This window comes from Rhineura floridana, chromosome 1 (genome assembly GCF_030035675.1).
Source record: "Rhineura floridana isolate rRhiFlo1 chromosome 1, rRhiFlo1.hap2, whole genome shotgun sequence".
Lineage (NCBI taxonomy): Eukaryota > Metazoa > Chordata > Lepidosauria > Squamata > Rhineuridae > Rhineura > Rhineura floridana.
Window position 1 is genome coordinate 146,747,443 of NC_084480.1, and position 12,234 is coordinate 146,759,676.

Sequence of the window (12,234 nt, forward strand, 5' to 3'; positions counted from 1 at the left end):
GCCTGAATCTTTCGTTGATCATGGGACTATACGGAGGCCACCTTGTAGTTTCGTGGGCCTAATGGAACTTGGAACAGTTGGAGCAGGGGCGGTGCTGCCACAGCTGAAGCCAACCTCCTCATTCTTTACCTTCCCCCCTTCACTCCCTGGAGCTGCTGCAGATGTAACATCGCTCCTTAGGCTGTTTAAGAGTGGGAACTAGCTGAGAACTGAGCATTCCTTTTACACAGACATCTCTCTCGGGAGTAAAGTTTCTCTTCCCATCTTAAGGGAAGTATCTGTACCAACCTTAATGATGGTTAACATGAATGAAACTTCCAATTTCTGAAACAAAGGATAGCCAATTCTACTAACTTGGCTGAGGATACCTATTTTTAAAATCAAGCCAAGGATCTGTCTGCTGCTGCTGCTGCTGCTGCTCCTGGTCTCTAGGCAACAGCACATGTGAGGCATCCAATCCAGCATATTAGCACCTATCTCAATGCGAGCCACGAAGCTGGAAGTAATTGGATGTCACTGCCATCACTATTGCCATGGTTATCCCTACCGTCAAATCCCTATCAGCAGGTACCAAGAGCCTGCCGCTCCCCTGTGTCATACCACCATATGCCTGCGCTTACAGGAAGTGACAGGAAAAGCCAAATGGGCATTCTTTATACAATTTGTCTAAGTTTGCTTGCCTTTTTTCTCCTCCATTCTCTAAAAGTCTGGAAGGATTGTGATGAATTATAGATCAAATGCATTACAAACTGCTGTCAGTTCTCTCAGGCAACCATTGCAAAATCCTACTGCTACTTCCTTCTCATGCCATTTTCTCCTCTCCCTCGTTCCCCTGCCTATAGTTATAAATATCAGAGGAGGAAATTACTCTTCTGATAGACCAATTTGTAAAGCAGCCTCAAACAGATGTTTTTCAGTTACCAACCCAGTAAACTTCAAAAATTATACCCTCAATTTGTTATGTCCAAGCTTTTTAAGTGGTGTTAGCCACAGATGGCACATTGAATCTATGCTTAAATAGCTTTGCTGGTTACGGATTTCCAGACCAAGTTTTTAACCTTTAAAAGCTACATGTCTTGGATCCTGTGTACCTCAAAGAAAGCATACCCAGTACAAGCCTCCCCTTTCCCCTGTATGTACTGCCTTCAAGTAGATTCCGACTTATGGTGACCCTATGAATAGGGTTTTAATGAGGCCGAGAGGCAGTGACTGGCCCAAGGTCACCCAGTGAGCTTCATGGCTATGTGGGGATTTGAACCCTTGGTTCCCAGGTTGTAGTCCAACACCTTAACCACTACGCGACACCTAAGATCATTTGAAGAGGTTTGACTGCATATCACCGTTCCTTACCTACCACCAGACTGGTGATGGTGTGACTGTCATTAGAAACTGCAAACACCACTTCGAGAATGGATTTGTTTTGCCTCGTTGCATATTTTTCTAGATTCTCTCTCTCTCTTCATTTTAATTATTTAGATTCGTAGGGGCAAAAGTTGAAGGAAAACACTCATGCCTTCATTTGTTTCTGTTCCCTCCATAGCCAATAGTTAGAGCAGAAGGGTACTCCTGTTTGCTCCATTGTTGGAGGCAGGTCGGATGATCAGGAAGAGAAGAGGCCAATCCCTTCTGACAAAGTCACACACAGTAACCCAAGTCTTAAAATGTTAAGCTGAAATAATTCCATTTAAAAAGCAAATAACAGAAATGTAAGGAAACGATTTTTATTAACATCTTGGTTCTCAAAATAGGATGCCTGCTCCCTGAAGAGTGTAGAAAATTGCTAGAGAAGGCAAGAACATCTGCCTGATTCCCACCTCCATACACACAGTTTTTGTTTGGGTCCTGAGGTGGGTCAATTAAAAAAAGAGAATGACACCTTTCCCACTCTCTTCTTAGTGCAGTTAAGATGGAAGAAGGCTGGAGAACTGGCCATGAAACACTCTGGGAGATCTTGGCTAAGTCCCTGTCTCACAGCCTAACCTATCGCTCAAGTTTGTTATGAGGATAAAATGAGGAGGAGGCGAACTATGTTCACCCAACTGAACTCCTTTGAGGAAATGTGGGATATAAATGTAATAAATAAATGAAACACTTATGATTAACAAGGATATGACCAGGTGAGGCTATAGACAAAGTGTTTTGGGGGATTTATTCTGCCTGGGGTCATAAGAGGCAAGTTCCCAACACAGGCTGAACTGCATCTTAGCACAAATGACTCAAATCCAGCAAACAATGTGAACCTTCATAGTTTGAGTGGTGCTGACACAGGTGACCGACTGAAACTCTATACTGAAAATTAATAGAGGGTTCCAGGGTCTTTGTGAAATAATAAATAAGGGGAATTACCCTTGAAGGAATTTAATTGCAAATATGGGAGCCCATTTTAAATTTTATCCAAGCACTGGCCACCTCTGCTCATTTTTTATTTCCACAAGAAAAAAAGCATTGGCTTTTACTGTAGACCAATTAATAGGCAAGGAAATATACCTACACAGAAATACCTCATTTTTCTAATATTTTATTACAAACATGTTTACTTGAGAAAGAAAACATTCAGATTTACCTCCAAGTCAGCTCTGATGAATAAAAGAAAATACCCATGGAACTCCCAAAAATTACTAAAGAAGACTCAAATGATGAACAAGAACCTCAGCATTACATGCTGAATATATTTGACCCCAATACCAGAAGTCTGACACTGAACAGCTCTGATCCAAATTCATATTGGCCAATAAAATAAGCAATGATGAACAGTTTATTCTTTATCTCAAGAACTGGTTCTTGGCTGTTCTAGGACTGGGACAGGGAAGAACCACAGAATATTATACACAGGACACTTGTCCCTCAGAGCTACTGAGCACCTGCATCAAAGCTCACAATAGTTCTTTCCAGAAGGCCCCCTATTTGCCAGGAACCACATCAGAGTAGTCTTTCAATACTCCAGCCAAATGGTCATTGTGAGTCTTGAACCGCCGTTTCTTCTGAGAAGCAGGCTTCTTCCTTCTCTGAATTGGAGCCTAAAAGGAGAAATAAGGAATAACCACATCCAGGTTTTAAAAAATTAAACCTTATGAACTGCCTTATAGAATCACACCAAAAGCCCATCTAATCCTGTTCTGCAAAGCTGGGAAGACAACTTTGGAAATTTTTCCTTGTTTTTAACTATGGCTTCCTGTTTCATCTGAATCGGGATCCTGTTTTACACTAACTATGGGTAGTTTAAACAAGCCAGCTTCCAAAACCGTGATTTGAAGTTGGCTTGTTTAGTTAAACCTGAAAGTAACAACTTCCAAGTCCTCCTCTCAGCTATGTGGGAGGATGAAAGATTGAGGCAAATCTGAGGTTTCTTGTGGCTTGCGCACATCACACTAATTCATGGTTTAGCTTGATCTGTAAAAATTTGTGAAATGAATTCTATAAATTAATTATGCCTGTTTAAACTATGTTTCTCATTAAACCATTGAATTCTACAGTGAAAATATGACTTCTATATGGAAACAATACTTAAAAAAAACCCAACATGCACCCTCAAATTTACAACATCAATCCACATGATTAAACTTAAAAACAAATTATGTGAAACTGAAATCATGGATAAACTATCACCAATACAGCTGTATCAGGTGAATAGGGGGATTACTAGGGGGAAAGTTCCATAACAGCCGCTTTGGCCAGTTTTGTGAATTTATCTTTATTTATGTACACGGATGATGAAGTAATGTTAATGGTAATAAATAATTTGGTCAAAATGGGAACTATGTATATGGATTAATGAAATGCCATGTTTTGAGCCTACTGTAGTGAAGCCTCCTATGGTTAAGCAGTCTCAGAAACTTTCCAGATCTAATCTCAGAATACATGATGTCATGGTACCAGGCAAAATGAATGAAGTTTACTATCTAGAAATGACCAACAGACATACCCTAAAGCACAAGGATGTGCAGAAGCATTCAACTATAGCGTCTGTCTAGAAGATGGTCAAATCTCTTGCAAATGGCTTATGAGTAAAAGATATGTGGCAGTTACAACCTGTGCACATAGCCAGCGCAGCAGTGTCCCATGAAAAAGGAAGGACAGGGCTCATCTTGAGCTCTTGTTCAAAGTCTCCCATGTCTAGATGTGTAAGGCGCACTTCAACCCAGCATTGTGAGCATTCATCATATCTATGGTTTATTGCATAAACTGCATCTGTAAACACACAATCTGATCTATTTACAGCATTTATATACTACCCAATAACAGTATTCGTTGGGCGCTTTACAAACAATAAAATGTTAAAATACTACAACTGATAAACACTGAGATGCTCAGCTTTCATTTAAAAAAAAATCAACCTAGTTGGTCTTTCATGGTTGCACAAAGACGTCTGGAAACAAGTGGGTAGTGTCACTGGAAGGCACAGAAACCACAGGGAGGATGAGCAGAAGACAGCAACATTCTCTTGGCTGCGCTTCCAGTTTTGCAATTTGCTACTCATAAGTTGCTAATTACACAATACTATAGTGGCGTCACATGCAGCAGCCACTCTTTGTCCTTTAAGAGAGGTGGTGCAGTCAGCTTGTCATGTCTTTATCATGAGGCAAGGCTGAACTGGGTATACACACAGCTTACAACTGCTTCCTATTCCAGCTTCAAAAGGAGAGTATCCCTTTAATACTAGAAGACTGAGGAGCAGACTAGATACTATCTCAGCAAATGAGTGGTGGGCTCACTTCTCCTTTTGGAGCCTGGCTGACACACAGCATGGGGATCAATAAGGGTAGGGTATTAAGCTCCGCCTGCAAATGTACCCCTAGCCTCCACGTTAGGGAAACATGCATGTGAAAGTCTGGGTTTTTCTCGTAACTTCCAGTTTGGCTCCCAGAAGCCAAGGCATTTGCATGCAGTCTGAAGACAAACAGGGCAGATGCTGCACAGTTTTGTCTCCCTTGCTTGAAATGGAAACCATACGGGAGCGGTCCTCATGAGAAGGTTTTTTTCCCCAGCAGCTCTATGTGAAATTCAGGACATTTCCATCATGCTGGGACAACCCCTAAACAGGGTGGAGGTGAAGGAGAGAGAAACAGCATGGTATTACTGGATGGTCAAGTTACACTTGCAGGATTCTTCCCTAAAATGGACAACCATGACAACTGCTTGTTTTGGAAGTCTCCCAGGCTCATGACAATAATAATAATAATAATAATTTTGTCTAAATTAATGGAATCTAAACACTGGAACCAAACCCAGCATGCTGAGGAAACAAAAGGGCTGTAGAAAGACTGCCATTTTCTTACTATTTTCTTTGGTCCCGCCTCCTGCATAGAAGAAATCCCCTGGCGTTTCAGATACTCTTCTATCTTCTCTTCATCCATGGAATCCACAGGAACACTCCTCCAAAGTTTCTGAAATTCTAAAATGCCAAAATCAAGTACTTAATTAGACATGGCACTGGATAAACAAATAGGAAACAGTTCTCATTGCATTCAGTTTTCCTGTCCACATGCAGAGTTCTACGCACTGTGAAACACTCTTGTGCCAGATTGTCAATGACACTGCAGAAAGAAAAATCCCAGTAAGACAAACTGGAAAAAGTTTTATATTACAGCAGCAAACTGAAAGGTCAACAATGAACACTGCCGGAATCTGGCTGGAGATTCATTTCAGTATATCCCCTTTCAGAAAAGACTCCCAACTCTGTGGGGCTTTCTTATTCCTTATAATACCTGCAGCTCTTCATATGCATTGATGATGCTTTGTGAATATCAGTTCAGTATATTCTGATGACTGGTATTAAGCATCCATCTCATCCAACATTTTTAATACAGCTGGGGCTAAACTAGACAACTGCTGCCACTAGCATTGCCTCCCGCAGTAACAATAAGCGAAAGGTATGTGGTGTGAAGTCACTGCACTTGGTGTCACCCACAAACTGCACCGAATGAGAGGATGGGGGGGAGAGGCGCTCACAACCCTGAGCACAATGTCATGTTTTTTTGTTTTGGAGACAGATGGGCTGGCAGCAGACATGTTTCCTATATTAACATCTAGTTTGGGCCTAAAGGAAATAATTAATGAATCCAAAGATTCATCACGTTTCTATCCAAGTCTTACTAGTGTCTTTTAAAAAACCAGCCCTTTAAAACCAAAGAGCCAACTGGTCAGAGAAAATGAAGAAGAGACCCAAAGCATTACAGAGCAGCTGTGCTCAGATAACCTGCACACAACCCGCCTCCGTATATCATTTTAAGTGCTTTCCAGGAATGCCTTTATCAAGGTTGTGACTGGTACAACTCCACTTCCCTTCATGCCATAGTAACTAGCTCAGATAGTGCCTGTCAACAGACCCAGTGCACAACCCATAAATAAAATGCTAAAACACAGAAACCAAGAAACCTTTTCAGGTATTCCCACAAATACCAAGAATTCAAGCAGCTTTTGATGTGTTCAAGATGCCAACCAAGGAAATACCTCTGTGGCATTTCTGCCTTTGGATACACTTTTCCAGCAGCATCACTGCTTAAACCTGACGTATAAAAGCTGCTGGAATCGGCTATTATCCTTTGGAAAGTTCTGCTTAATGCTTGGAGTGCCAGTTCTTTCAATATTTATACAAATTTAGCTGTTTTAGATTCTCTTTTCTTTTGCAAAATAGAGAGGTTTTTCAGAACTGTAACTAAGTATTTCACATCCAATGCACAGAAGACATAGTTAATAGCTCAATCACCTTAACCTTGAAATAGGTCCTGGTGCAACATATGCATGTATAATGTCAGGAAGAAGGAAGAGGGACAAAGAAGAGAAGCACCAGCGTTGTAAAGAAGAGAGACAGCATTATCAATAGACTGAGTGGAGTGGCAGAGTAGTACATGAATGGAGTGTGTGAGATTATTAATTGCTGTCATTCTCCATAATGGGTGGAGACTGTATATGAAAAATGGAAATCAACTGCCTTCAAGTCGATTCCGACTTATGGCAACCCTATGAATAGCGATTTCATGGTAAGCAGTATTCAGAGGTGGTTTACCATTGCCTTCCTCTGAGGCTGAGAGGCAGTGACTAGCCTAAGGTCACCCAGTGCTCTTGATAGATGTGTGGGGATTCAAACCCTAGTCTCCCAGGTCGTAGTCCAACACCTTAACCACTACGCCACACTGGGTCTCAAGGAGATTGTATATAAAAGACAATAAAAATGATACCCAGCTCTGACTCTCTCTTCTATCTGATCCCAGAGGAGTGAAACAGATTTTAAACCAGTGCCCATGGAAGTAATGGACTGTTTGGAGATGAACAAACTGAAGTTTAATCAAGACGAGGCAGCAGGACCGTTGGTTGAGGTTTCTGTTGATCTGGGGACTGATGTACAGCCTGCTCTTGATGGGGTTACACTCACCCTTAATGATCAAGTTGTGGCTAAGGGGTTCCCCTGAACCTGGCATTCCTTTTGGATGCCCAGATGAAAGGAGCAGCCAGGAGCTCAGCAGCTTTGACAGCTACCGGCTGTGCATTTCTTGTGGGTCCCCAGACTTTAAGGTGGCATAGAAACTCTTTATTCAATCAAATAATATGTGGATGGGTGTGTAACTGAGGTGAATGAGAGGTACAACATGAATGGGGTGTGTGAGTTGTGTGACAGAATGTGTTAAACTGAATAAAGAAATGGTTGAAGATAAAATGTTGCAAATAAACACATATCAAAGTCTCTGCAGGTCTCCACCTGTTTTATGTTGATTAACAATCTTGAGTAGAGAAGGAATCATGTTGAAATGTTTTGCAGGTGCAACCAAGTAAAGAGATTCTTTAATGAACTCTGAGAAAGCCCTGCCTTCCTATGAAAGGCAGGAAGATAAGAGGAGACAGAGAGAGAGGTACCAGATCTTCAGACTGTGCTTATTACCCTGATATCCTGGTTCCAAGGCAGGAATATCCCAGAGCAGATTGCCCTCCTACCTACAAGGGGAGAATAGTTCACTACAAATGTGGTGTTATGTTGATGAAGCTCTAGCATTCAAGACCTGAGTATGCCAACTTGATATGCATATTTTATAATGGTCTTAAAACAAAAGCCTGAAATATGTTATCTGAGAATAGCCACTGCAGTCTAGTTCTATCTGAATAATAATAATACTGTACAGACTTCATTTTAGTGTAGAATTAAAGTTTTAAAAATCCAAGTAGCTGATAAAAGCCACAGATGACAGACAGTTAACACACCATCCCAGATTTCAAAATGAATTTTATACACAATTATTTCAACAACAGACCAAGCAAACTGCAAATCTGAGATTATGGTGCCATCTATAGATCAAATTATGAATCTTTTTACCTTTCACTAAAATTTTACATAGAGTGCTAAACATTCACCCTATTCATGTGATAATCATTTTAAAAGTTTAACAGACAGTTGAAGTTTTGTGATTTGAAAATGTAAAACCTTAAAAATTGGCCATGTTTCAAACTACAGATGTCCCATACATTGGAAAAGAAATGGGATTAAATAGACCGAACTGCAGCCAGAAGTACAACACCTACTATATTTAGATACTTCATAAATAAAATACAACAATAATGGTGGGGATAGTGCAACACATAACGGACAAAATCTCATCATTAAACAGTATGTAAAAATAGTATATTACTGCATATCCTGATGATATCTGTGTATTCTCTAACCAAGCATTAAAAAAACAGAACAGTTACAATTACAGTTTATTCATAGCTTAGCCACATTTAAATTACTTCTCATGTTCTTCTAAAATTATTTTTGAAGTAGAGGGAGAGGCTTTATGGAAAAGCAAGCAACCATTCCTATATTTTGAGAACAACATTATCCTTTATAAAGGCATCTTGCTCTCCCATCAACATTCCTAGCAGATCTCTGACTATTAATGACATCTTTTGGTATAAAATTGACTTTCAATTGTTCCACTGTATTCAGACAGAACACAGAGCCATTTCAACTGACATGCAGTTTCCTCAACTGGAGTTTGGTTCTGGATTCATATCCCATTGCCATATGTTCATATTATATTTGAGATTAAGGCCCTTCTGAACTGAGGTTCTGACTAAGACCGACCTAACACTGGCCTGACACAAAAGAATAACAGAGTGAAGTTTGAAGCTGTTTGGATTTTTTGGTCAAAGTGCACAAGATCTGCTATTGCCTGCAATAACCCCTTGAAGACACTGTTTGTTTACAGACATTATCCTATGGCTTCCAGGAACCCTACTATATTGAAAAGAGATGTTTGAAAACGGAGATGCTCCTGGTAAACAGTGAACACAGAATATGTTACTGATTCCAGTCCAGCATTCTGCTTCTCACAGTGGCTAACCAGATATTTACAGGAAGCCCATGAGCAAGACGTGAAGGCAACAGCCATTCCTTGCCATTCCTCTCAACAACTGGGATTCATGCCTCTGTATCTGGAGATTCCATGGGCAGATGGATCCTCTGTGAATTTGTCTAATCCCCTTTTAAAATAATCTCAGCTAGACGTCACTATATTTTGTGGCAGTGAAGACATATTATTTGTCTGACCTGAATCTCCTGCCAACCAGTTTTATTGGAGGACCTGAGTTGTATTATTCCAGGAACAAAAATGTCTATCTGCTTCTTCCACACCATGCAAAATTTTATAAACCTCTGTCACATCCCCCCTTAGGTTTTTCCCTCTCTAGGATGCACACCTTAACGTGGTGAGGGGGTTGAGAGTGTTGAAGAAGCTAAGAGCAATGCCGTCAGGAGTCTAGACCAAGAGGATAGACTCCTAGCAGGGGCACACAAGGCGGAATGGTCAAAGCTGAGACACCAGACTAAGATGCATCCAAACTCAGAGGAAGGCAATGGTAAACCACCTCTGAATATCTCTTACCACGAAAACCCTATGAACAGAGTATCCAAAATGCAACACGAGATAGTGCTGGAAGATGAGACCCCCAGGTCAGAAGGCACTCGCCGAGCTACTGGGGAAGAACAAAGGACAAGTACGAGTAGTGCTGTGACTAATGATGCAGCTGGGTCACAGCCGAAAGGAGCCCAGAGGCTGATGCGCAATGATGCGAAAGGAGAGTCTGGAGTTGTACGATGCACACTATAGGAACATGGAATGTGAGAAGCATGAACCAGGGAAAGTTAGAAATTATCAAGCAAGAAATGGAACGCATCAACATTACAATACTTGGTGTGAGCGAACTAAAATGGACGGGAATGGGACATTTCCAATCATGCAACTACAAAATATTTTATGCAGGAAATGAGAAATTAAGAAGAAATGGGGTTGCCTTAATAGTGAGAAGTGATGTAGCAAGAGCAATTAGGAGCTACAACGCAAGGTCTGAGTGAGTGATATCAATGAGATTAAATGGGAAACCTGTCAACATAACCATCATCCAAGTCTATGCTCCAACGGCAAGCGAAGAAGAATAGGAATTGGAGAGATTTTATGCAGAAGTACAGGAAGAAATTGATCACACACCAAAACAAGATGTGCTCATAATCATGGGGGATTGGAATGCAAAAGTAGGGAACAGAGAAGAACTAGGAATTGTGGGGAAATGGGGCCTAGGAGACAAAAACAAAGCAGGAGAGAGACTTATTGAATTCTGTGAAGCCAATAATTTGTTTCTTGCGAGCACATTTTTTGAACAACCGAAAAGATGACTGTACACATGGACATCACCAAATGGTCAATATAGGAATAAATAATGATTATATAATTGATAGCAGAAGATGGAGAAGTTCTATACTTTCTGTGAAAACAAGACCAGGAGCAGACTGCGGTACAGATCATGAACTGGTCGTATCGAAAAAGCTAAAGAAGAACAACAAAGCAATCATAATGCAGAAATATAATTTAAATAACATCCCAGAAGCATATAAAGATCAAATAAGGAACAGGTTTGAGGCTTTAAACTTAGTTGACAGAGAACCAGAAGAACTATGGAATGAAGTCAGAGACGCTATCAGGGAAGAATGCAAAAAGACAATACCTCTAGTTAAAAAGAGAAGGAAAGCAAAAGCAAAAGGAGATAGAAACACAGTCAGAACCCTAAATGTAACAATACAGCGACTAGTACGTAGGGACAAAGAGAACTATTATAATAGTTACTGTATAGAAAAAGAATAGGACAACAAAAAGGGTAGAACAAGAGCCCTGTTCCAAAAGATTAGAGAAATGAAAGGGAAATTTAAACCAAGAGTAGGGATGTTGAATAATCAACAGGGGAACACACTGACCAAGATGAAATAAAAGGAAGATGGAAGCAATACACTGAAGAACTCTATAAAAGAGATGCAAGGATGACAGATTCATTCACGGAGGAACCATATGATGAAGAATCAGAAATTTTAGAATGTGAGGTGAAAGCTGCTCTTAAAATACTTGGAAGAAACAAATCACCAGGAATAGATGGCATACCAATAGAGTTGCTACAAGCTACTGAGACTGAATCTGTCCAAATTTTGACAAAGATCTGTGAAGAAATATGGAAAACTAAATAATGGCCCACAGACTGGAAGTGTTCCACATACATCCCAATTCCAAAGAAAGGGGATCCCAGGGAATGCAGTAATTATCGAACTATTGCCTTAATATCCCATGCAAGTAAAGTAATGCTCAAGATTCTACAACAAAGGCTCTGGAGCGAGAAATGCCAGACGTCCAAGCTGGATTTAGAAAGGGAAGAGGCACCAGAGATCATATCGCAAACATACGTTGGATAATGGAAAGGAGCAAGGAATTTCAAAGAAAATCACCTTGTGCTTTATAGATTACAGCAAAGCCTTTGACTGTGTAGATCATGAAAAACTATGGAATGCTTTAAAAGAAATGGGGGTGCCACAGCATCTGATTGTCCTGATGCGCAACCTATACTCTGCACAATAGGCTACTGTAAGGACAGAATATGGAGAAACCAATTGGTTCCCCATCGTAAAAATTTTGAGACAGGGGTGTATTTTATCACCCTATTTATTTAATCTATACGCAGAACTTATCGTACAGAAAGCAGGATTGGACCAAGATGAAGGAGGTGTGAAAACTGGAGGGAGAAATATCAATAATTTAAGATATGCAGACGATACCATACTACTAGCAGAAACCAGTAATGATTTGAAATGAATGCTGATGAAAGTTAAAGAGGAAAGCACAAAAGCAGGACTACAGCTCAACGTCAAAAAGACTAAAGTAATGACAACAGAAGATTTATGCAACTTTACAGCTGACAATGAGGACATTGAACTTGTCAAGGATT

General features: G+C 40.4%; 1 protein-coding gene across 2 annotated transcripts in view; it reads right to left on the reverse strand.

The window, feature by feature from the left end:
- Positions 1-2,501: 2,501 nt before the first annotated feature.
- The window catches only part of GTF2E2 (general transcription factor IIE subunit 2), a 44,498-nt gene continuing 34,765 nt past the window's right edge, over positions 2,502-12,234 (reverse strand). For both annotated transcript variants that reach the window (XM_061635893.1, XM_061635883.1), the window contains exons 7-8: positions 5,277-5,392; positions 2,502-3,017 (exon numbers count right to left, since the gene is read on the reverse strand). In XM_061635893.1, coding sequence (XP_061491877.1) covers positions 2,901-3,017; positions 5,277-5,392 — 233 coding nt within the window. In that variant the 3' untranslated portion in view covers positions 2,502-2,900. The remainder of the gene's footprint in view (positions 3,018-5,276; positions 5,393-12,234) is intronic.